This window comes from Pinus tabuliformis, chromosome 7 (assembly GCF_031772625.1).
Source record: "Pinus tabuliformis cultivar Carrire ecotype Pingquan chromosome 7, CPIR1, whole genome shotgun sequence".
In the NCBI taxonomy this organism is placed as follows: Eukaryota; Viridiplantae; Streptophyta; class Pinopsida; order Pinales; family Pinaceae; genus Pinus; species Pinus tabuliformis.
In genome coordinates, this window is record NC_142293.1 from 272,618,620 (window position 1) to 272,643,771 (window position 25,152).

At 38.0% G+C, this 25,152-nt stretch overlaps 1 protein-coding gene across 1 annotated transcript in view; it reads left to right on the forward strand.

The window, feature by feature from the left end:
* The window catches only part of LOC149246930 (Chaperone DnaJ-domain superfamily protein), a 210,024-nt gene that overhangs the window by 116,777 nt on the left and 68,095 nt on the right, over positions 1-25,152 (forward strand). The window contains exon 3 of the mRNA XM_089458061.1: positions 6,521-6,551. Coding sequence (XP_089314187.1) covers positions 6,521-6,551 — 31 coding nt within the window. The remainder of the gene's footprint in view (positions 1-6,520; positions 6,552-25,152) is intronic.

Genomic DNA, 25,152 nt, shown 5'->3' on the forward strand with positions numbered 1-25,152 from the left:
CCAAATCTACAATATACAGAACAATGTGATCCCAAACCCTGTCAAGGATTATTCTTCTCACCTTGGCATCCTCCTTGTATGCCATGTGCTGTGTTAGATCAGTTGGTACAACTACAACACTTGTCGCATATTGCTTGAGACCATTCTCTTCCAGCGACAAAGAAATTCTAGCTTTCTAGGAACCAAAGTTTGAAGCTCCATCCAATCTATCTTGATCTCTCAATCCAACATAAGCCATTTTTGAAAAACCCTCGAAAAATAAACAAAACCCCAAATAAATCTGAAGGAGTTCAAACTAGGTTTTATAAACCCTTGTTTTCTCTTCCCGTGTCCTGCGCTGAGCCTCTTCTGACCTCAAATCTGTGCTTCACTAAGTTGCTCTGCTACCATGTGAAAAATCTATTGCAGTGATTGGTTATAAATCTTTATCTTTGCAGATTATTTGTCTTCTATAAATTGCTTACGATAAATACTAAATTAAAACACAACAGCAATTTCACAAATAAATAATTACAGGAACTGAAAAAGTAGCTCACACATAAAAAATTGACATCGATATTTTTGGAAAAATTGTCCATGGAAAAACCTCAAAGGGAAAACCAGTTCTGCAGATGAGGGTTTTATTATTTCTTCAGCAAATCAAGGATTACATAAACTGCTTTCCTGACACTGGCAAAGCTCAAGTAATTATTTTTTCCACTTCCATTGACAAAATCAAATTGGGAAATTAGGAGTTTCCCTCTCCAAACAAACTCGGCCTCTCTTAGACAATTTGCACTTCCTCCTGCAGCGCTCACTAGCTATCTATAAAATACAAATTGGAGTCCAGAAACTTGCCCTGTCTCTAGAAATCAATATTGTGAGTAAATATTGCTTCCAACAACTCGCTAAACCAACTCGCATTGCCTCTGGGGAATTATTCCGACCACTGGCAATCGTAACGAGCCTTTGGCAACTCGCATTGGATAAACTGGCTACTCACACTCCCTGTTTCTGCCTTTCATCTGTAGAATAATTCGACCTCTTCCTTGTTCTCACAAAACTGGAATCACTGAGAAGAATTTCTCCTAAAGTCTTTCCTCAATCTCTCTCGCTGAAACCCTATTGATGGTGTCTCCCACGCTATCAGTGTGCCCTCGCTGTCATTGCAAATTTTCTTGTTCGAATGATCTCCAAAAGCCCCATCGATCTCCTCTTATAATCTCTCGTTGATGAATCAACGACCACGATCTAACTCAAATCTTTGCCTATGATTATACTGACTTTAAAAATCACTTTTCTAGAAGTCTCTAGAGCAAAATCGATTTGTCTAAATTAATCCTGATTAATTAACACATTTCCGTAAGATAGACTTAGGAAAATAATTAAAATTGGTTAATTAAAAATTTAAATCTAATTAAAACATTTCACTTAGAAATTTTTTCTGGGTATTGGAGATAATTAATCCTCTTGTGTTCCTTAGTCTCATATACACCATTTGAGACTAGAACATCTGTCCGAGCTACAAAAACTAACATGAATCAAAGTATTTATTTATTGAATAAAAATTTGAATCATGTTTATTGTGTGTGCGTGTGTCTATATATATATAAAATCCTTGATGTCCCCCCAGCTGCCCATGAATTTCCTTAAAATTTGTGGGTGCTCCTAGATGTTCCCGTTGCATGTCTCCCTATTCCTATTTCCGCATCCTGCCATCCCAAAAACTTGGTGGAACATTGGTTTTATCTCTACTTTGATTTATGTTCAAAATTTTAAAGTTTGTAACAGGATGATTCCTTTCTTTTGGATTAACTTCCCTGTAGTTCTTGCAAGGATCAGATTCCAGGGTTTGATGCTCATCGAACAATCTTTGAGATGTTTGGAGACCTCAATAATAAAGGTAAAAGGGCATCCATCCAAAGAGTAAATCAAGACTCCATGCCCAATGGTAGCACCTAGGGGTTTTCTGAGTTTTTCTTTTTCTTAACCATCTCTAAGTTTTTCCTTTTATTTCAAGTTTGTTTAGCAACCTAGGGTTTAATTTATATCATGATCAAGGTTGCCTTCTTCCAAGTTATTGAGCTAACACTCGTTCATATTTTGCACCTAAATTGGAAATTTCAAATGCAGGTCGATCTCTTTGCTTGGCTCTATTTGAAATCGAATTGCAATTTGTGATTGTTTTTATTGCACTTATTAAATATAACCTATTTTAAATCAATCTGTCTCCTTTGGGTTAAATCTGATGGTTTCTCATTTCATTTTGCCTGCATTTAGCTCTTATGCCCTAAACACAGCTTAAAATAATTCACAGATATAATGGTCGATTCCAATTTTTAGTGGATCTGTAATTATATAGACAAATTAGATTGAAATAGCTCTTCATGAGATTAATATTTTAATGGATCTAAGTGGATGGTTAGACTTAGTTGGACTAACGTTTTCATATTTAGAGTTTATTTTCTTTATCGAGTGACTCAATGGTCCAATTTTTATTGGATCTGTAATTATATAGACAAATTAGATTGAAATAGCTCTTCATGAGATTAATATTTTAATGGATCTAAGTGGATGGTTAGACTTAGTTGGACTAACGTTTTCATATTTAGAGTTTATTTTCTTTATCGAGTGACTCAATGGTCTGTTCAAACCATGCTCAATTTATTCTCTTGCACCAAACGATTTGCACTAAAATGATTCGATTGCTGGTCTGTAAATTATCTGAGAGTTTTAATATAAGCTAATTTATTGGATCTGGATCTGAACTCTTGTTTTGTTTCATTTATTTATTGCTCTAACAGCCCTGGCAAGGCAAGTTGATGCATGATCATGCTCAATAATTACCCTTCTAAGCCTAACGTTGCACCATTATGGTTGGATTTTTATGTGGTTTTGGTTCATGATCAGCTACGTAAACCTGAAGTAAACTTTCTATCTTTACGTACTTTTGTGATTATGATCTACTGTTCAAAAGGGTTTAATGTTAAGACCACTCTGAATATTGGAACTGCTGAATATTTTTGACTGTTGGTTTTATATATTGGCGGTGCTTCTCTATATTCATATCATTTGAAACCTACAGTTAACTGTTAAAGGTCTCAAACGAATCTTTTAGAACGCTGAAAGGTTCACCGAAATGTTAACTAGTTCATGATCAGCACTTTAAACCTGAAGTAAACTTTCTCTGTTTGCATAATTTTATGGTTAGAATCTGCTGTTCAAAAGGGTTTAATGTTAAGACCACTCTGAATATTGGAACTGCTGAATATTTTTGAATGTTGGTTTGATATCTTGGCAGTGCTCCTCTATATTCATATCATTTAAAACCTACAGTTTATGTCTCAAACAAATCTGTTATAAGGCTGAAAGGTTCACCTAAATGTTAACTGGTTTATTAGACTTGAAGGGTTAAGCGCTATCATTTTGGTATCTTACAGACTTATCATTTCAACTCACTATAGAGTAAAATAATGCACTCATAATTATTTGCTGGACTATGCTGATGGTTGAGTTTTATTTATTTATTTATTTTGGGTAAGTTGAAATGTTTCAGTTGAAAAATTTCTGAGTTCAAATCGATAATAACACATTCAATACCTACCTTCCTTTGCAAACATTAGGTTTGATTTCCAGATCTTATCACATGAAAACGTTGCACTATAAAATTCAATGACCTTCTTGAGGATTTGATGAGTTAACTTGACAGTGAAGTTATGATTCTAATGTTTTTTGGCCCTTAAAGATAAATTTAATTTATGGTGCATTGATATTGTGCCCAGTGACTTGTATCAAGTTGGCCTCAACTACAGGATGATACCTAAAGGGCAAGTTAATCCTTAACGTTTCACAAACTCTTGCTCTGTTGACATATCACACGGATTAAAGCCATGCACACAACTCATATGCTTTGGTCCAAATCACTGTTATAATGTTGCAAAAATAAATCTCCCATAACATCAAATATTGGTTCAAGTCTGATTTATTTAGCATATTAAATGTTCCATGCGCTATTGATCAGAAGTAATTTAATGTTGGTCTTATGGGATATGTGATGCATAACTCAAGTTATTAAGAATGATGAAGTTGTTTCTTAATTGACAGCAAAGCAATAACATTAATTAGGGATCACTACATGGCTTTCACACTTCAGCAAATAAACCATTGGTTCTATGAAATTCTGTTAGTTGATCTTGACAAAGGAATTATCTGATGATTATGATGGTCTGAGTGTTCACTTACATTGTTTGACAACAATGATATACCACAGAATTGGCAATATTATTATTCAGAGCATTTGGTCATTTTGTGAGGACGTTTGATGGATTATAGCCAGCTACGATATTTGCAGACCTCTCCTTCACATACAGCTGAACAATCATGTAAATCTGGAGCTCTCACAACAGTTTGTGGTGATGACATTTCAATGTGGTCTAATATTTCATTGAGCATTTGTTGCAACAATTCATCTCTCACCCTGTCATTAAATGAATCAATCACTTCTATCAGTTCAATAGAGAAGCACATTCATCTCATTTTCATATCATTAAAGGCTTGTTTTAGCTAGGAACAACTTGCATGTTTTATCTTATCTTAAATCATTGAGAGTGAGTTGGTAACATTGCTAATCAATCCAAACCAAGTAACACCGACGCTGCTGCAACAGAATAGGTTAGATTGACTCTTAGGGATTCCCCTCTAGGCTAGAGTAGTTTCCTCCTTAATCTGAAGTGTGGGGCAAGGCTACAGAAGTGACAGTATGTAGCTTGCCTGTTGTTCCTCTCGGTTCTCTCGCTGTGGTTAGGACTTTTCCTCCTGGGGTAGAGTTTGGGAGATAACAGCTAGTGTTAAACATAATATAGTATTACAATAAATGATGACCTTAGCCATAATTAATGCCTAACGAAATGCATTAATGACACAATATGGGATGGTCATGGCTACATGTACAAATTACACCAATTATTCCAATAACTCCCCCCCTCAAGTTGAATAGAGGGCAACAAAGAGAATCATTACAACACAAGATTTACTTCCCCCACTAACGACAAGCAAGGGGCCACATCACACCCCCAAACTCCCTATTACCCACACCAACATGGTTCCACAATTTAGTGAAGGTGGTCTCTAGTAGAATTGTAGTGAAGTTGATGTCAATGATCTTGAAAGATCCACTATAACATGCCGGTGAACCGAAGGTACAAATTACATCGTAAACATAACTTCAAAAAGATTCAAAACACTATTTCTTATCAAATGTTCATGTAGGAAGCATTTATGTAGGTCATAGACATGTATTTTCACGTTACAGAACAGGTGCCCAAAGCTGGATTAACATATTGCTAAACATTCTAGGACAACAACATACAAGGAGATTGTAGTACATAATAATTGACATCAAGATTTGATGTTTTACTTACGTGCTCAACTCACATGGGTGAATGGTCAATATATCAGACATTTGGATTTCAAGGTCAGTATAACATGATTTAAGCTGAATGGACAGAGGATTTTTATAACAAATCACAATAGATTTGACTTATCTTGTTAGATTGAATGATCAATTACCATTTTTTCAACTTGCTATGACAACAGAAATCATTATTTCTTTCGAGTGATAGTTCACTGACATGCATTTTTTACAAGGGGCAATAACATTTGATCCTTGTCACAATTGATTGCTTTGCATCTTATTCCTCCTTAAGTGTTAGCTTCTGATCCTTGTAACAACTGGGTACTTTGTGTGTGAGCCCTTGAACATGTTTTCAAGGTCACTAAACCATAAACCAACAAATGACGTAACTGAGCAGTTTAAGTATGCTTGTTTGGCATATTGACGTGAAATGATCATTGAATATTGTTGTGGTATATACTTTTGACATTGAAGTTGGAAATTGGAATTCCTAGGCATCTTGCAAATCTTAGTGAGACATTCAAATTCCGTTGCAATTTCACACAGCCTTTACAAATTCATTATTAGTTCAAGTCATTACTCTTTAGTTCCTAGTTTGTTGTTTAAACTTTACACTGAGGATCAGCTCTGTTCATCTTCCACTAGACGTTTTAGTCTTGTGTTACGTCTTTACCAATAATTATTTCAAATTTAATTTCTATCTTATTCTCTATCTCTTCTTAGAAGGGGGTAGGGAATCTTGATACATGGACATACAAACTTAATAACTCTCAACATGAGTCTATTTGATGTCTCATTCAAAATATTATTGGTGCTTGTGTGTCTGGAGGAAGGTGCTTGACCTCCCGTACTTGGTTTCCTCCGTCATCAGAGGGGGCTCAACACATGCCTGCCAATCTAAGTTGTCCAAGTCAATGTTAATAGGATACTTTATCCCTTCTATTTTTGGATTTTTACCGTGTTATTACAAAGTGTTCTAATAGAAATTATATATTAGTTATATGAAATATGTATGGTGTACATAAAGACAGTTCTTTATAGGATATTCCTTCATCTCTTTGTCAAAATTTAGGTGAAAAATTTGACATGAAACTACAGTTCTGATATTTTTCATTGTCAAATTTGCAGGTTTCTGAAGCATATACATGCCTCAAGACTGGTATGGTTTATGCTATTTTTCTCTTAACTCTTTGTTTTAATATACAGACATTAGCAATTACACATATTTACAAAATCACCCCAGCTATACTTGGATACTCGAGTGCCAAAGTACATAATTAGGATCACTAATTTTTATTTTCTACATTTACCCACTTATGGATTTTGAAGAGTTCTATACCTTAATTCTAAATAATCTGCTATGGTGAATTAGAAAATTTTAAATTGATTGTCCGGGACATTCTGGTCTCAAGATTCCTCAAAATGATAAAATATTATGAAATTTCCAGAAAGGCAATTTGATATTGACCCTGGAATTCCAAGAATACTTGTTGTAGTGCGATGTTTCCTCATATTGCTTTGGTCCTTGCTTAGGAGTATTTTGAATGAATTTTGATTTATGAAGCCTTTTCTTTGTAGTGGTGTAGTTAGACTTTCTTGTTCGATAGAGTTTTACCTGGCTCATTGAAAAAACAAGCCAAATCAGTTGTTGAGTCAGCCAAAGGACACGTTAGCAGCTGACTTGGTCTACTTTCTGGATCAGTTGTGTCTTTCTTGAATACTTCCTAGCTAGATCATTTCACACCTTAAACCTAGAATACCTTTTATAAGTGATCTCTTTTCCACCAGGACTTCTCCCATCGGTGAAGAGCAGGGGGTTTTGGCTGTGGTGACAGTGGATTACTACCACATTGTTGATTATAGATCTAGTTTATACTTTGTAGGGTTTCCCTCTCCAAGGTTTGCTAGATTTTGTGGCAGCATTTTTGGCGCTGTTTTCAGGGAAAAGCAAGTCTATCTTTATGAAATATTTACCTTCTTCCCTAAGGACAAGATAAATCATTTTGGCTACTCCATTGGAAGAACGGAGCCCCCAGTTCTTTATTGAACTTCAATGTTCCAATGCTTGTAGGGTGAAGCAAACATTCTTTAAGGCACCTTAAATTCACCCTGGCGACTCTACACTTGATTGTTATGCAAAGTTCAAAAGAATGGTTCCTTGGAAGTTGTATGAGATATTCCTCGACATCCCAATATTCGATGGTAATCCATTATTTGTACTTGATCATATAGCAGAATTCATCTCCTATGTTACAAGAGGGGGCATCACTCACCAAGATACTTTGATGAAATTATTCATTGAGTCTCTTGGAACATGTCAAATCAATGTTCTCTGTGACCCTGCCAACAGCACTTTATTTGAAGTTTTTATTGGAAATTTTTTTCGGTGTTGGAGGTCACAATTCATGACTAATGAAGATGCACGCAACATCTTGGCCATTAACCAATTCCGTCTTTGCCTTTTTGAAAATACAAAAGAAGATCACCACATAAGAGAAATCCCAGGCCGTCCTTGTGATGAAGGAGACTCAATTTTCCTCGTGACAAAAAAGAAAGTAATAAGGAAGTCATAAATATAGAAGATCATGGTCCCCTAGACAATCAACCAGATGAGGGCTACATGGAAGAGTTTTTTGCTACAAGTTGGGGAATTGACATAGAACCACTGGGCTGGTTCTTTTGTTTTCCCCCGTTTACCTATTGAAGTCCGATTCAACGACCTTTCACAACAAATGACGGAACCTTTTTTACATTCTCGGAAATTGATAGATCTCGATATCGGGATCTCGGGTCTCGGCCTCTGCTACCACCTTGTGGTCTCGATACTTGAAAAGACAAATGACGGGGAAGTTCTCGTCTATTGGGACCGTCAAATGACGAACCAGCCAAACTCCTGCTGACATTCACAGCGGGATCTCGAGCCTCAGGCACCAATGGAATCTCAGACCCGCTACCATGATTCTTCCTTGAGGGTCCGATGCCCCTAGGTCTTGAGAGACAGGATGTCAAATGTCAGCGATTTCTTTGTTTCTTGAGGTCGTTAACTAACAAATTGGCCTGCACAGTCTCCAATCGACCAGATGGTTCGATTTCTCCATACTTAACTTGTGTTCTGATTGGGCGGTGATTGAGAGAAAAACCTTTCAACGGAAATAATTTTTGTATCGTCGTCTATTGCCGAACTTCGAAGGACTTGTACTTTTGCGGCATCTCCAGTGGATTCGGCTCCCGCTCAGACTGAATTTCAATGCTTTAACAACACAATGCAAAAACTCAGTGGCATCAATTTCCCCTTTCAACGTAGGTCGTTGGCGAACTTTCCACTGATCAAACCCATAGTTCGATCCATCTTAACAGACTTCATCCTAGCAAAATATCACACCTGGGAGATTCAATCCGTAACGAGCAATATCGACCCTAACTCTAAAAGTCGTTCACACCCTTCTCTACAGGAAACTCGTACGGTTCCCAGAGCAAGCATTTAGCAGTTCATCGTTCACGATTGAACTGAAATATTTAACGCATTGCTAGCAAGCATTTAGCAGTTCATCGTTCACGCTTGAACTGAAATATTTAACGCATTGCAAAAATACAGAGCCAGATATTTCACTAAGACAAACACATGCAGGATATTGCTTTCAACATTTAGATTCAATACACAGGTTTTTTTGGCCTTGATTATACATTGCGGCCGGGGTCCTCTGCCCTGGGCTTTTCGGTCCTTCTCATTGTCTCTACAACTACTTCTCAAGCCGCTTCGAGTTGCTCCTCAGCCAAGAAAAGGAAAAAAATATCCTACAACAAAATGGAGCTTGCTTAACTGGCGTTCCTCTCTTTTAATTATACCTATCCCTATTTCTAGAAAATAGATGCCATTGTATCCTAACAGACTTCCTAAGGACACCTTACATAACTTCCTAACTATGCATATTCTTCAAGATTGAAATATTACAAATTAAAGAAATTGCTAAAGGGAACCAATGCCCTTGGTAAAATTCTGAAGACCCCTTAGGTCTAGTTACACGGTTGATTTTTTATTTTTTATTTTTTTGAGAGGCTATGCTCTTGCATCACATTTCGAGGAATCAGCCTTGAATGAATGACCTAGTCCTTTAGTCTCCAAAGGTAGTTTCTGAAGTTTGCTTGCCCATAATTGATGCTTGATTTATGACTTCTACTAACTAGATTTCAGAGAGATGATATGATTTGGAATCTTTAGAAAATTTTGGATTAATGTCATAAGTCCAGACTTTTCTTCAACCACAAATGTAAATTCTGTCAGTGAGTGTAGCTTCAGTCTTTACATTATTCAGATCTGATGATTCGGTTCCCCTTTATTAACAGATTTTCATAAAATGCCTTAGAAATATATTTCGTAATCTTTCATGTCTTGGAGATATATCACGCACAATTTCATGCTTAAAACTTCCAGCTACACAGTTGTTAAACCTTGACAATAATAGTGCTGTTATTTAAGTAGACTCGACCCCCAATTCATCTAGTTTTTCATAGTGTCACAGAGGATTCAAATGTCACTTTTCGGATGTTTTTGCCTTATACTTCTTGAGCGAGTACCCTGTTCAAAGAGCAAGTAGCTCAGTCTTTCCATTTAGAACAAAGGTATGTATGTTGATGAACTAGAAATAATTGTTCTCCTGTGGCTCGTAATTCCTCCCTGTAGCTTGCATTGTCACAGCTATATTCGTCTTCTTATGGTTCACAATTCCAGGAGTATAGTGCCTCAAAAAAATTGTTTTGTCCTCAAAAATATGTCTCAGAGAAATCGATTTCCACCAATGTTGCAGTTATCGTTATCGGGATAATATCGGCAAGGGAAAAAATCGGAAAAAATCGGGAAAAAATCGTAAAAATCGGGAAATAATCGGGAAAAAATCGTAAAATACAAAAATATTCATTTTTTTTCAAGCATCTACAACATAAAATAAATACATTGACACATAAATATGATAAAAGAACTAATATATAAGATGTGTAATATCATTTCTAGTGCTACATCACACATAACAGTGAATCATGTCCTGAATAGTAAGTCCTGACTCTTGAGTCCCAACTCAGCCTCAAAATATCAACAAAAAATATAATAATGTATCTCATATTATGAGTCATAATGTCATATACAATGAAATGAACCAAATAACTAAACTCTAATACTACTGATTTCCTCTGCCCCTCTTGTGAGAAAATGCAATAGCTTTCCCTTTCCCTCTAGATGTAGATGCCGGTGGAGTTGGCAGTGGACTTTGCTGTGCTCTAGAAGCTGAAGAACTAGGAGTAGGAGCTACAGGAGGTAGACCACGTCCTCTACTGGTGGCAGGGGTAGCCCGGGTAGGTGGTGTCACCTCCTCCTCCTCCCCCTCTACGCCTTCCACTACCTCCTGCTCTAACCAATCATTGGCAGACTCCATGAGAGGCCTCTCGGCCTCAACCCTCCATGCAGCAGTGGTGTCAATCCCATCCAATGAGATGGCCTCCATATCAGGTATCCTCTCAAGTTGCTTCACCCACAATCGAAGATTGTAGTAGACGTAGACCATGTCATTAAGTCACTGGGATTCCAACCTGTACAAAGATCATGAAATAATAATTATAAAAAAAATATTGTTTAATGAATTCAAAAAATTAAGTGGAAATTTGCAATATTTTAAGTTTTAAGTTTAACCCGTTGCGCTTCTTGTTGTGTATTTTATCAAATACACTCCAGTTGTGCTCGCATCCTGAGGAGCTACATGTTTGGCTGAAGATTCGAATGGCAAGCTTTTACAGATGGGGTACCCTGACACCATACATTCTCCACCATGCATCTACAACAAAATTACAAATAAAATTTTAAATAAACATAAGAAAAAAATGAAATTTGAAAGTTGAAGCAAAGTATGAAGTTATGAACTTGAAGAGACAATGAAATTTGAAACAAACTAAAAAATACTTGGCATTTTAGTTGTCCTATCAGTCAGAGCCATCTCAAAACCAAATGTGCCACCTGCCATCCTGTATGTCTCCATTTCTTTGGAGATTTCCGTACGTTCTGCTGGAAATCGGACCATCCTCTAAACACAGGTTAAGAATCCATCCATGATCTCAGCATGATAATGGAGTGTGTTGTTCCATCGTTCATCAATCACTTTCCATAGGAAGAGTTGTTTTTGAAACCCCTTATCTCCCTTATCATCATAGTAGGCCCGAATGGATTCTTTGGCCCTGTCCATGGCCTCATACAAATAGCCCATTGCGGGCTTCTCACCATTAACTAATTGAAAAACGTTTACCAAAGGTTCAGCAACAGTGCACACTTCCTGCACTCCCACCCAGAAGTCTTCCCGGTATGAAACTAATCTGCATATGGCCTCTCCCTTTGGTTTGCGGCTCATTGTCAAAGCACGTCACTCCTCTGAAAGAAACATTTTCTTCACATCCCACATAGAATTCAAGAGGGATTGAAGAGATATGAAACTGGTGGCAAACCCTGTAATGGCGGGGCACACCAACTCCTTGTTGTTGGTGAATTTTCTCATCAAGCTAAGCACAGATGTATGATTATATACAAATTTTGTAATGCTTTTTGATGAGTCAACAATATCTTTGATAAAGGAATTTTTTCCTATGTCCTCCAACATCAAATCAATACAATGTGTAGCACAAGGTGTTTGAAATAAAGTAGGATGCCTGTCCATAAGCATCCTGCCAGCAACAACATAATTTGCAGCATTGTCCGTTATGACTTGGATAACATGTTTTGCACCCACCTCCAAATTAAACACATCCATCAAATCACATAAAGTTTTTACATCTTTGATATGTGAAGATGCATCAACAGATTTCATAAACATTGCCCCTGTGGGACAACTAACCAAGAAGTTTATAAGGTTTCTCCCCTTTTGGTCGGTCCAACCATCTGACATCACAATGCATCCTATTTGTGCCCATGATGCCCTAAACTCCTCCAATATTTTGGTGCACTCAACCTTTTCATTTTGAAGAATATGGCCTCTAGAGTCATCATAAGAAGGGATTTTGTACCCTGGGTCAACAGTTGCAATAGCATCAACAACAGGCTGGAAAAATGGATTATTCCTTGCAACACTGAAAGGAATATCACTCAAAAGGAGAAATTTGGCCAACAACTTGTCAATTTGTTCTTTCTCAGTTTTTTTAAGCATTGAAGTGATAGATGGTTGTGAACCAGACATGGTTCTAGGAACAAAAAATGATGAGGCAACTACCGGGTTGGTTGTAGATATTGATGCTGAAGTAGAACCAGTGCCACTTCCTTATTCACCTGAGCCTAACACCCTCTTTGCCAATTGCTTCTTCATTTCTGCTTTGGCCTGTCTCTCGTGCTCTAATTCTTCCAATGATCTCATGGCTCTTCGGATGATTTCCGGATTTGTATTTGTGCAAGGCCCTACATCAAATCCAAGGATTTGTGCAAGGTGATACTTCAATCTATAAAACCCCTTGAGATATGATGCCCACACAACTTGCAACTCAAGTTTATTCTATCAAACACTCCATCATGTTCACCAAATTCCCACAGAGGGTCCAATTTCCTTGGCATGTTTGTAACTTGGTTGAACTCTTGACTCTTGAGTTTTAAATTTGTAAGATGAAGTTTGAACTTTGAAGTTGAACGGTGAACCTATGGTACAATAATGATTGCAAGTTACAAAAATTAAAAAAAATTACATACATGAGTAACATGACAAAACGCATTGACTTTTTGACAATTTAACAAACAAAAACACCATCAAATCAACTCAAAAATATTTGATAAACAATGGGTTATCCAAACCCAACCAAAAAAAAAACCAAAACAAAACAAATAAATTTGGTGCCCATACCGGTTTGTCGGAGAAAATTGATCCTCTCATCTTCAGCTCTCAATCCACCAGGGTTTTTGAGTCGTTTTTCTTCTCCTCAACTCCCAATCGACCAAGATTTTTCTCCTAGGTCACTCCCAATCCATGCCGCTACCGCTGTCTGTCCAAATGAATAAAAAAAATCGTTTTTTTTGTGCGTTATAAAGCCGTTGTCCGCCGGCCCAACGATTAGAACGACTCGAATCGCGATAACAACGAAAAAATTGCGAAAAAATCAGTGTAAAAATCAGCCGATATTATCGCCAAAGTTAAAAAATTGCGATTTTATGATATTATCGCGATTTTTGCAACACTGGTTTCCACAAGAATATTACAGAGAGTCGAACTGTTATTTATCTTTTTCTTTTGCTTGAGCAAAGGTGTTTAAATATATCCTTATCCTTTATTTTGACCTCAAAATAGAGTTTGGATAGATTCTACAGACTTCAAATCAATCTTCTTAGATTACTGCTACATTGTCTCATGATGAAGTAGGCTTCAGTGAGAGAGAGAGGACTATTTTGCTTCTTCGATCTTCCTTAGCTCTGATACCATGTTGAAATTCTGTAAGATGATAGAATTTCTTATCATGGTAATTACTTGTGACTGATATGTATTCTTTTCTTAGTTTTTACTTGTTTATTTTTGTCATCAAGCGATTACACAATAGCAAAACATAGAGAACATATTGCACAAAAGACAAGGGACACCAAAAATTAGGTTCCAAGCCCGGGCAAAACCCCACAAGGGGGAAAATCCAAAAATCCTCTTTTTATAGAATCAGATCAAAGTGAGATATCCAAGACCCAAGACCAAGACTAGGACTGCCACAAAGACCCAAGTCAACCCTCCTCCAAGTCTCCTCAAATCAAGTCAAAGTCAACAAAAGTCAAAGCTGGTCAAATCTTTGAAATTTGGTCAACTCTTGAAATTTCGGCTCCTGAAATCTCGGGCCTGCAGTACCTCAGAAAAATTTGCACGTGTGAGTAGAACTAAGGCAAAAAACTCGTCTTCTCTCTCTCCTTTGACTTTCTTTTCTCTCATTTGACTTTGACTGTCTTCTTCTTGTTTTCGCACATAAATCGATGTGATAATGGATGGATGATTAGCTCCTCAAGTGGTCGAGTTGACTTGTATATATACATGTCTAAGAGGGACGAATAGATGCCTCTTAAGCCGACTTAGTCTTGTGGATGACATTTTGACTCTTGACTCAATAAAAATAATTTTCCTTTTTCTTACAAGAAGTCCTAATGGGACTTGACTCAATTACATCTCTTTTAACTCACAATAAATTCTCTTTTGACTCAATTGACCCTATATGCATGAAGAACATGCTTTGACTAAAATAAAAATAATAATAATGAATATAATCAATGAACATAATAAATACATCAATGGTACATTTGAATTACATTATGAGGATCGACACTAGTTACATTTCCAACAGATAAGTCACGATTCATCACTAGATATTTACCATGTAGATAAGAGTTTGATTAATTTTGGACTCTAAAGGTCATTTAGAGGCTTAGTGTTTAGTTATTGTCTCTTTATAACAATCAATTTCTTATAACTTTAATTTTATGTATCTCAAAACTTACAACTAATGTATTTTAGAACTCATAATTAATGCATCTTAGTGGAATTTTACTTATATGCACCCTGCATGCAATATAAATTAACAAACCTACTTATGGCTGATGGACTCTCTATAGAAGAGAAGAAACTAATAATGCATTACTGAGAAGATGGATGACACTCCTAGTTTGCTATGATCCTCCTAGAGCTCTTGGCCGTGTTACCCACCAAAGGTGGGTAAACCCTGGGAGAATTTTTTCTGCTCATTTGACAGCCAGGTAGCTAGCAACCCCATGATGATGACCACACAACACTATTATAGAGTTCTCTACCAATTGCTCTGGTCAGATATCTCTCCCATTTGGCATTTCTTCTTGAAGGAAAGTGGGTTATTTCTGGATAGGCACTCTAACCATTCTTGCAATAATGTGCTTTCATTTAATGTTATGGGCATATTAATATGGATCATGGGGCAAATTGGATGATTGAATGATATTGGTTGTATTCTTGTTCCCACATTTCACTTGGGATATGTAACTAGGTTTGGTCTTCGTAATGCCATATGTAATCATGATTTTATGTATTTAATGAGATGAGAAAAATAAATTTGTTATTGGTGTTCTTAAGGCATAGGTTTCATGCTCAAGAGAAATTTATTTTATAGGTCAATCTCCATTGAGAGCTTCTAGGGCTTGTCATTGAGTCTACAAGTCAAAAGAGTCATTGCCATGTATGAAAGACCCTTCTTGGGCATGTTACATATTGTAAAGAAAATTATTTGAGTCAAAATTAGAGTCAAAAGACCCTCCAAGACCTTGTCATGATGCAATGAACAAGTTGGCCTACACAAGCAACAAGTCGGCCTACAAGGACATGAAGCCTATATAAAGGAGGACTTGACCTCATTCAAGGATAGAGAAGATACACACACAAGTTCGACTAAGAGAGAAGAGAAGTGCGAAGAAGAGGATCAAAATATAGGAAGAAAAATCGAAGGTGAAAAGGATTGTTTTTTGGGCTATACTCCTCACACGTGCAAGTTTTTAAGGTCACTCTCTGTTGCAGCAAAATCATAAGTTACAGTCATCCTTAGAAGGTTGAAACAAGGTAACCAAGATCAGTTTGCCAAGCTGAGTTGTCAAGGAAGGAAGAGTAGCTCCAACGAAGAATCGAAGCTCACAAATATGCCCTAATCAGCTCACACATGTGGAATCTCAGTAATTGCAGGCAGGCCGAAAATTGTAGGTTTGTAATAAGAGGTTGAAATTGAAGAGAAGTCGAAATAAGTAGTGTTGCAGACAGTTTGACCAAAGTTGACTTGGAAGGAGGAAAAACTCATCAATTAGAGAGGTTCTTGGTCAAGGGTCTAGGTCTTGGAATTCGTCAATTGAAGGTCTATAAGAAGAGAAGAATTCTTGCGGGTTTTCCTCTCAGTTGGAGAGATTTGGCCCTCGCCGATCGCCTATATCTTGTGTCCTTTTGTCTTATTGTTCTTTATGGTTTGGTAGCTGTTTGTTGAAGAGAACACTCATAATAAACAAATAAAATAAAAAGCTAATCAAGTTAAGTAAAAATATATCACAAGCAGTTATCAAAGTAAGAGAAATCACCTAACCTAGGCACCCTTAGATTTCTCAACACGTGGGACCTCCTCTGAGGCCTTAGGGATAGGAAGGGAATTATTGGAGAGGCACTGATTGATAAAGCATGTCCAGGGTAATCCATCCTTACCATTTTCTATCTCTCCCAATAATCCATCTCCATTCCTTGGGTTGGTAGTCATTGGTCATTCAAATTGGCACCCTTCATCCACATCCTTGAGTCAAGGCCCACTTGGCCTCAGAGGTTGATGGAGTTGAAAACATTAAAAGCGTATAAAGCCACAATGAAGGAAAATGTAAAATGCAAAAGATGGTTAGGATAGTATTTAGCGTGTGGGAAAAAGCCTAGCATGAGCTCTACCCCCCTCATTAGCCATCACTCAATTCCTCAAACATTTAATGCTTTATCTCAAATAAAAGAAACCTTGAATGTCCCAAAGCCGATGAGCAAGAAATTGCTACATCTTAAGGGGGTATTGGAAAATTATAAAAACAATCTTGGGCTCCTAAGGTATGCACCAAATAAATGCAAATCATTAAAGTAAAAGGCACATTGGAGGGGTGTATAAAGCAGGATGAAGAAAGGGGTAACTCATGCCACTTGATTTTGGACCCCCATTAGTTGGTCTTATGGCTGTGGCACCTGGCTTGTATTCTCTCCCACTTAATGACCATCATTATCATAGGAACCTATGGATTTGTTGTAACATTTTCTTGTTATCTTTTTTTTTTTTTTCAAAAAACGTTCCAAATTTTTTAAAGTTTTTGCACTTTGTAAATAAATGTATGTGCTCATTTTTATAAGCACCATATATAATATGTTTGGTTTCATATGAATAAAGTTTTTTTTAATTAAACTTTGGAAGAGCGCGCTCTCATAAAGCTCCCACATCTTGGCGCGGTAGAGATCTAACACATAAAGATCGATGGTGATAATATAAAGCGGACGTCCCCACTTGCTCGACATTTAATGCGGACGGGGGTCTGCAATTCCCTGTTTCCCCGAAATCAGTGTTGCTACGTGGCGTCCTATGATAAATTTTGAACCCCCGTCTTTATACCGCTTACCATTACACCCCCCCTCCCCCTCTACAAACCTGCCTACGGTTTTTGTTAAAGTTATCGTTCTTGCAAACTTTTTAAGATTGCCACTATTTTGATTCCTCGCTAACTACATTGTCGCCAATCGCTAGCATCTATTTTCCAATCGCTACTTGTCAAATTAAAATGTAGCCAACCATTAGTTCATTAATTAGCATTTATCGCAGAATGAAACCGTTATATTTTCAATGTCTATTTTATTAAATCCATTCCACTCTATTTCATTTTCGCTCAACATTCCCGCCATTTCAATTTCTTCAATTTTAACCAAAGCTGTTACCTTATGTCCCTTTGTCAAAGAGTTACAGCCGAAGAAGAACACTACTATTTTAGAGCCAATTGAAGTTATTAGCTGCAAGACTATTTCAAAAGTCCCCATTCTACAGGTAATTTCATTCTCTTTTTCCTCATTTCATATTGAAAGGATGAGTTCACACAAGGGAAAGTCTGCAAAAACACAGTCAAAGAACCCACCGTCTTCTACATTTGTAAAATTAGATGAACTGCCAGTAATTGATTTGGATGTAAAAATAGTGGAAACAAAATGTGAATTTGACATTTATGAATTACACAATTGGGCATTTCAAAAATAGTGACGATTTTTCCTTTGGGAATCATTCCTCCCCCAATTTGTGTTTCTGCAGACACCATTTTCCTGAGTTCGTAGTATGGTGTTCAGATAGGTACCTACCAAGTGAAAGAGCCATCATTGCTAAAAATGGAGAGCCTTTATTTTGTATTACCTCTGAGTCAATTTTGCAGGCCCTTCAAGTTGTTATTCCCAGCTCTCTTCATCCATTATCTAGTGAGGTTTTGTTGGAAATCTATTAGAAGTTGACCCCTTAGCAAATGACTTCTATATTTGAGTCATTTTTTCCAGAAGGAACTAGTATTCCCCAACATAACCCTCCCTATTCTTCAAATGTCTTCCTAGATATTACTAGACAAATCATATCCATGTTGTGTTGTCTTTTAGGGTATGAAAGTGATGAAGTGGTAGATGAAGTAGTGCTTGGTTTTCTGTCAACCCTTCATCAGGAAAGAAGCCTTCAATTATGTTTAATTTTAGTCAGTTTCTTTCAAATATCATTCATGAACAAGTGTTGAGGATGACCCAAGGACAAGATGCCAAGAAAAGGTTTCCAATAATAGGTATTCGCAACATAAAGGCACATGAAACCTCAACAAGCCCTCAAGTTGAAGCTAGATCCAAACTAGGGTTTTATCCTAGGGAAAACAACAAGGGCAAGATAAATTATCGATGAAAATGGAAGGAATAGTCACCAATGTTGAAAAATGTGTAACTAGGTTCAGTCTTCATAAGCATGAAATGTATTTTTGATTTTGTAAATTATGAAATGAAAGAAATTTATTATTATTATTATTTTTGGAGCATGGGTTTCATTCTCAAGGTATTTTATTTTATAGTTCAAACATCCAATGAGTGCTTCTATGGTTTGTCCTAGGTCAAGAAGTTAAAAGAGTCATTATCATAAGTTGAAGACCCCACTGGGCACATTGTAACTTGTACAGAAAATTATTTGTCTTTAAAAGTGTAAGAATCAATGTTGCGAGAATCGCGATTTTATCGCAATAACATCAAAAAAGTGCGATTTTTTCATTTTCCCGATAATATCGCACGATTAATTCAGTGATTTTTTCATTTTGACAAAATCGTGATTTTTTGGGATATTTTATTTTATTTTTTATTTTTAAATTTGCCGATTTTTTGATGAGGAGGAGGAGGTGACACAACCTACCCAGGCTACCCCTGTCACCAGTAGAGGATGTGGTCTAGGTCTACCTCTTGTAGCTCCTAGTTCTTCAGCTTCTAGAGCACAACAGAGTCCACTGCCAACTCCACCGGCATCTACATCTAGAGGGAAAGCTATCGCATTTTCTCGCAAGAGGGGCAGAGGAAATCAATAGTATTAGTTATTTGGTTCATTTCATTGTATATAACATTATGACTCATGATATGAGATACATTATTATATTTTTGTTGATAATTTGAGGCTGAGTTGGGACTGACTATTCAGGACATGATTCATTGTTATGTGTGATGTAGCACTAGAAATGATATTACATGTCTTATATATTAGTTTTTTTTATCATATTTATGTGTCAATGTATTTATTTCATGTTGTAGATGCTTTAGATATTAAAAAAAATTGAAAAAAAATGAATATTTTTGTATTTTACGATTTTTTCTCGATTATTTCCCGATTTTTACGATTTTTTGATTCTTTTTTTTCCCCCTCGCCGATATTATCCCGATAACGATTTTCGCAACATTGGTTAGAATGCCCTCCAAGACGAAGTCAGCCTGGCAGCTGGCAAGTTGGCCTAAAGGAAGAGCCATTTCCACCCTTGAAGAAGCCTATAAATAGAAGAGGACTTGTCCTCCTTGAAGCACACTCTCTCACCACTCATTCTAGCAAAGGAAGAGGAAGGAAGAAGCAACGAAGAAGAAGAAGGACGAAGGAGATTTATGTTTGAGCTATCTTTCTCTCACATGTGCTAAAGAGTGTTGAAGAATGGAGGGCAATGTTGTGTATTAATATTCTTCACACTTGATAACAATTTGTGATGCACTTTGACAATTTATCTTCTTCTTCTTATTGGTGTGTGTGTTCAATCAAATTGCTATCAAAACAAAATAACGAGAATAGAAAGTTTGGCTCTTTGCTAGGGACAAAACCTCTCCACTCTTAAGAGGAAAACCCTTGGTAAATTTTCTCTTATTGAAGCTTCTTATTTGAACAACTACCAAACCCTAGACCCTTGACTAGGATGTCCTCCAAGCATAAGTCAAATCCTTCCTCTTTTTGCACTATAACTTCCGACACATGGACCTCTTTCTTTCGGCACTTTGCTCCTCAGCACTTCGTCCTTCTTCTGCTGCTTGTCTAAGTTAGACTCTCTTCTTCTTAGGAGAAACCCTAGAAAATTAGGGCTTCTTTACTTCGCTTTAGAGAGAACCTTCTTCGCTTTCCTTAGGAGACCTTGTAGACCTAGTTACACATCCGAATGAGGCTTCTAAATGTGCTACCTTCAACTGCTGTCAAATCCGCAAAAAGTACACTGCTGAAATCTTCACACGTGTGGACAAAAACCCTAAAACAATCCCCTTATGTTTGCTATCTTTTCCTTCCTTCTTCGCTGCCTTAGAAGGCTCCTTTTTGTCGACTTCTGCTTCTTCTATTCTCAGCGAGTTTCTGGCTCCTTTTCTACGCTGAAAGAGAGATATGATTGATGTTCAAATGAGGAGTGGACAACCTCTATAAATAGAGGTCTGTCCCTCCTTTTCAGGCCGACTTGACTGTTCATTAGGCCGACTTGACTGTTTCATCATAATTCATCTTTTATTCATTATTTGGCTGCTTGGAGACTTCATTGAAGCTAGGAGAGGATTTGACTTGACTTGGAGGTGTTTCCATGACCTTGTACATTGACATACATGATGTAACATGCCCTCAAAGGGTCTCATCATAATTACACTTTGAATTTGACTCTCTAGAAGCACTTTAAAATGTGCTTGACCTATTTTCAATGAGCAAGAAACTCATTGACAATTTATATAAAAATAATTTCTCTTTTCTTGAATAAATACAAATATCAGAATTACATTTATGAAGACCTAGCCTAGTTACTTTTTCTTCAACACTCCCTCTTAACTAGGGAGGTATTCATAAACCATTACAAGGTGTTTGACAATTTTCAATTTTGAAGAATTCACATAAGAGAAACAGGATTTGTAATCCATCTGTTATAGCATCATATCCATCAGCATTGTCATAGTGCAAGGCCTTGGCTAACAACTCCATCTCATCATGAGATCATGAACTACAATGCTGGCGAGACCAATGATTTATAGACACCTTCATCATTGTCTCTCAAGGTACCCACCCGGATGTTCACTGAGTATGAGCTTCTAGGACTATTCTTATCTTGGGTTCTCAGCCCTCAAAGAATATCGGTCTTCTTGCCTACTCTTGTCTTGGATGCCAGATGATTACCTAATCCTCCCATTCTTTCTTTCCAAGTGAAGACAAGAATGTTGTGTCTATCTTGTGTCTATATTTCCATTCATGGCTTTCATCTAGACTTACTACTGCTAGTCCTGGTCTAGTGCATGACCCATGAAATGAAAAACACAATTGTCAATCCTTTGTATTCAGGGGTGATCCAAAACTCCCTCTTGATTAGGGACTTGTCAGAGCTCCCTCTTAACTAGGGACTCTTTTCATTCATCAACAACTTCTTCTTCGGGGGTCCTTTAGGTGCTTGATCTCCTTCCTTTCTTTGATGTCTTGAAGTCTTTGTTCGAACTTCTTCTAGGTAGGCCACCATCCATCGATCAATTTCCTTCTTGGTTTTTCATGTCATTGCTTCCTTTATGGAAAGTGGTTTTCATGTCATACATCAGGTTTTCTTGTCATCTTGGCTACTCCTTTGTTATCTTGTCCATGCTTCAAAATTTTCTTCTCATGGATGCTTCGTTGTACTTGCTTGTTTACATGCTTTGACCTAGTAGCCCATTATGACGTCATCCTGATATTGTTTCAACATTGCTTTTTCCTTTGTTGGATGGTTTCCTCGTCATGACATCTTTGTAGAGTAGAATCAATTATCTGCATCTTTTATATCTCCAAGGCCTTCATAGGTGTCAAGTGTCCTTCCTTTGTCAGAGTGGCCCTGCCTTCTTTCAGGAGATATCTTCAAAGTATCTTGTCAGATCGTGATTCTCGGTGATCATGGTGTTCTTCCACATGCTTGGTCTCTTTATTCATTTGCTTCTTCTTAGATAGATAGGTAAACCATCTTATGCTTCTTGTGAGAGCATTTCTTCATTGCTTGCTTCCTGGACTAGTTAGCATTTCTTGTTGCTTTGTAGTCAACAATCTGTTGAAATTTCTAAGTCTAACATGTTAGAAATTCTTCCTGCATTATCTGGTTTATTTCATCTATTTGTTTATTCCTTAACAAGTTATTTAACCATATAAATACTGAAAATAAACACAAATGCAGTCTCAACTCATATCCAAATCATCAACTGAAATAATAGACAAACACACAAGGGACACCATTAGTTTTAGATAACCATCCCCGGAAAAACCCAACTTGGGAAAATTGGTGCAGCAGTTTTGAGGGTTTTATTATCAAGCGACTTTCTTGAGTACAACTAGTGTGCCAAACTGGTTCACCCAACAAAGATTTCTATCTGGGAGTAGTATCTCTTCTCGGAGACAGATATTCAGCAAGTTTGCCCAACGAAAAATCCTTCTGGCGCTTGCTCTCAACTCTGCGTCAACTCTGCTAGCCACAATGTCACTCCTAAACCCTCTGTGTCAGCCTTCTGCCTCTCTGCGTTAGCTTTCTGGCCTTCTGCATCACCCACGCAGGCCCTTGAGCCTCTGCGCAGTCTCTAGCTACCTTTGGATGGCTCCTGCTGCCTTTGCGTAGATCTGACTGCCTTTGTGTAGCCTCTCCAGGCTTTGCGCTGACCCTCAAGCACTATCTCTGACTCTCTGTTATGTACTCACTGCCCCTCGCTGCAACTCATATCACTTGTTCGATTTTTCTCAGCAAACCCCGCTCTAGAAAACCGAATTGACTGATCAATCTTGGTGTCTCTCCAACTGACCCCCAAACCTCCTCTTATACTTTTCCTGATGAGTCTTCAACGGTCGAGATTAAGTCTTTAATCAACGACTAAGATTAGATTTGGCTTGATCCATGTCATTTATAACATTCTCACCCAGTTTTATATTAATACCCATTAATATTTAATTTTCCTAAGTTTAGACTTAGGAACTCCATTAAAAATATTAATTATTTTAATATCTCTTTAACCGAGTGGAATTTCCCCAAACCATTTCTGGGTCTTGGAGATCTCATGTGCTTTAGTCTCTCCAACAATTTTCATGGCTAGAGCACATCCGATGCTACCACAAATCAACACTCCCTCTTAGCGAGGAATGTGCTCTAGTAATGTTCCACCACGTAACACCACACTGATCCTTCCACACCGGTACCTGTGCCGATGCTTGGCTTGCTGCCCAACATCCACTGCACTACTACTTCCTATATTGCTGCCCATGGCTCTGCCACTGCCACTGCTACATCTGTACTGCAACTCCCTCTGAAATTGCTGCATCATGCACTACCACTGCTAACTGTTGCACTGCAACTCAGTTACCGAGAAGTAAGTAACTGATATACTCAAACTTTGACATCCTTGTCAGTCCGGAAGCCTCCTGATGCTGAAGCTACCTCTGCTGCCTCTGTGCTGCTGCAAACACTTCTGTGTCTCTCGCACTGTTGCAACCTCCTCTGTGCCTCTCGCATTGTTGCAAACACCTCTGTGCCTCTCGCACTGCTGCAACCTCCACTACACTGCTATAGATCTCTGCACTCTAGCACTGCCTTGTTGCTCCATCGCATCTTGCTTCTACCGACATTCATCATCCTGCTACTATCATTCGGGGCTCCTGTAGCCGGATATGATCCAAGAGTTTGGGTACCTCAAGGATCCTGCCCCTCATCTTCTGTAGTCCTCATGACAATAGCTCGATGTCTCCCCACCTCTTCTCTAGAGGCGCATGAGCACTCATGGCACAGTCGTCATCAGTCTCGACTTCTTTCTCCGCCTTAGTCGGAGTTGCCTTGGAGTTAGAAGCCTCTCCCTTATTCTTCTTCCTGGGACACTAGGACCTAGGTTGCATAATGACCTAGCTCTCCACAATGGAAGCACTTCACCTTGGAGATGTCCTTCTTCTTCCTCTTCCCCTGCTATCCCACAGATGCCAGAGCCGCATCCTCCTCCTCTTTCTTGATTCAACCTCCTTTGTTGCTACTTCCTGTGTTAGTCAATCATCTGATCTCTTCTTGGTGAAGAGCTGCCCACATCTCTTCCCATCCTGGAAGATCAGCTTTGCCCAAAATGCTTTGGACAAATGTCTCCCAATCCTCGGAGACTGCATTCAGGGCGGTCCTCACCATGAACTCCTGATCCGGTGTGGCCCTTATGGAAGTAAGTTGGTCCCGAATCTCTTGCAACCTGCTGAGGTATAGATCTATCTACTCCCCCTTCTGCATCTGATACGACCGCAGTTGATTCTCCAACAACATCTTCCTCTGCACAGAAGTGCCTTGATACAATGTCGTCAAGGTATTCCACATCTCCTTTGTCGTGTTCTTTTCGACAATATGCAGTATTTATGATCCTTGACCCCATCAAGGATTATGCACTTTTCCTTCGCCATTGCATCCTCATACTTCTCATTATCAACTGGATCGATTGGGATAGCCACGGTTCTCAAGGCGAAGCCCTTGATGCGATGTCTATCCAGCACTGATAGGATCCTGGCCTTTCAGATGACAAAGTTGGAAGCCCCATGCAACTTGTCCTGATCCCTCAGTCCGTTCACTGCCATCTCCACTCCTTCTTTTGGACTCCCTCTGTGATTTGACTTCCCTCCTGGAAATCTGCCTCTAAGTCCTGATTTCCCTGCTGGAAATCTTCCCACCAACTGTCGATCCACTCCTCTCTGATCCTCTTTGCAACTGCAACGTGGATCCGGTTTTCTTGGCTAGA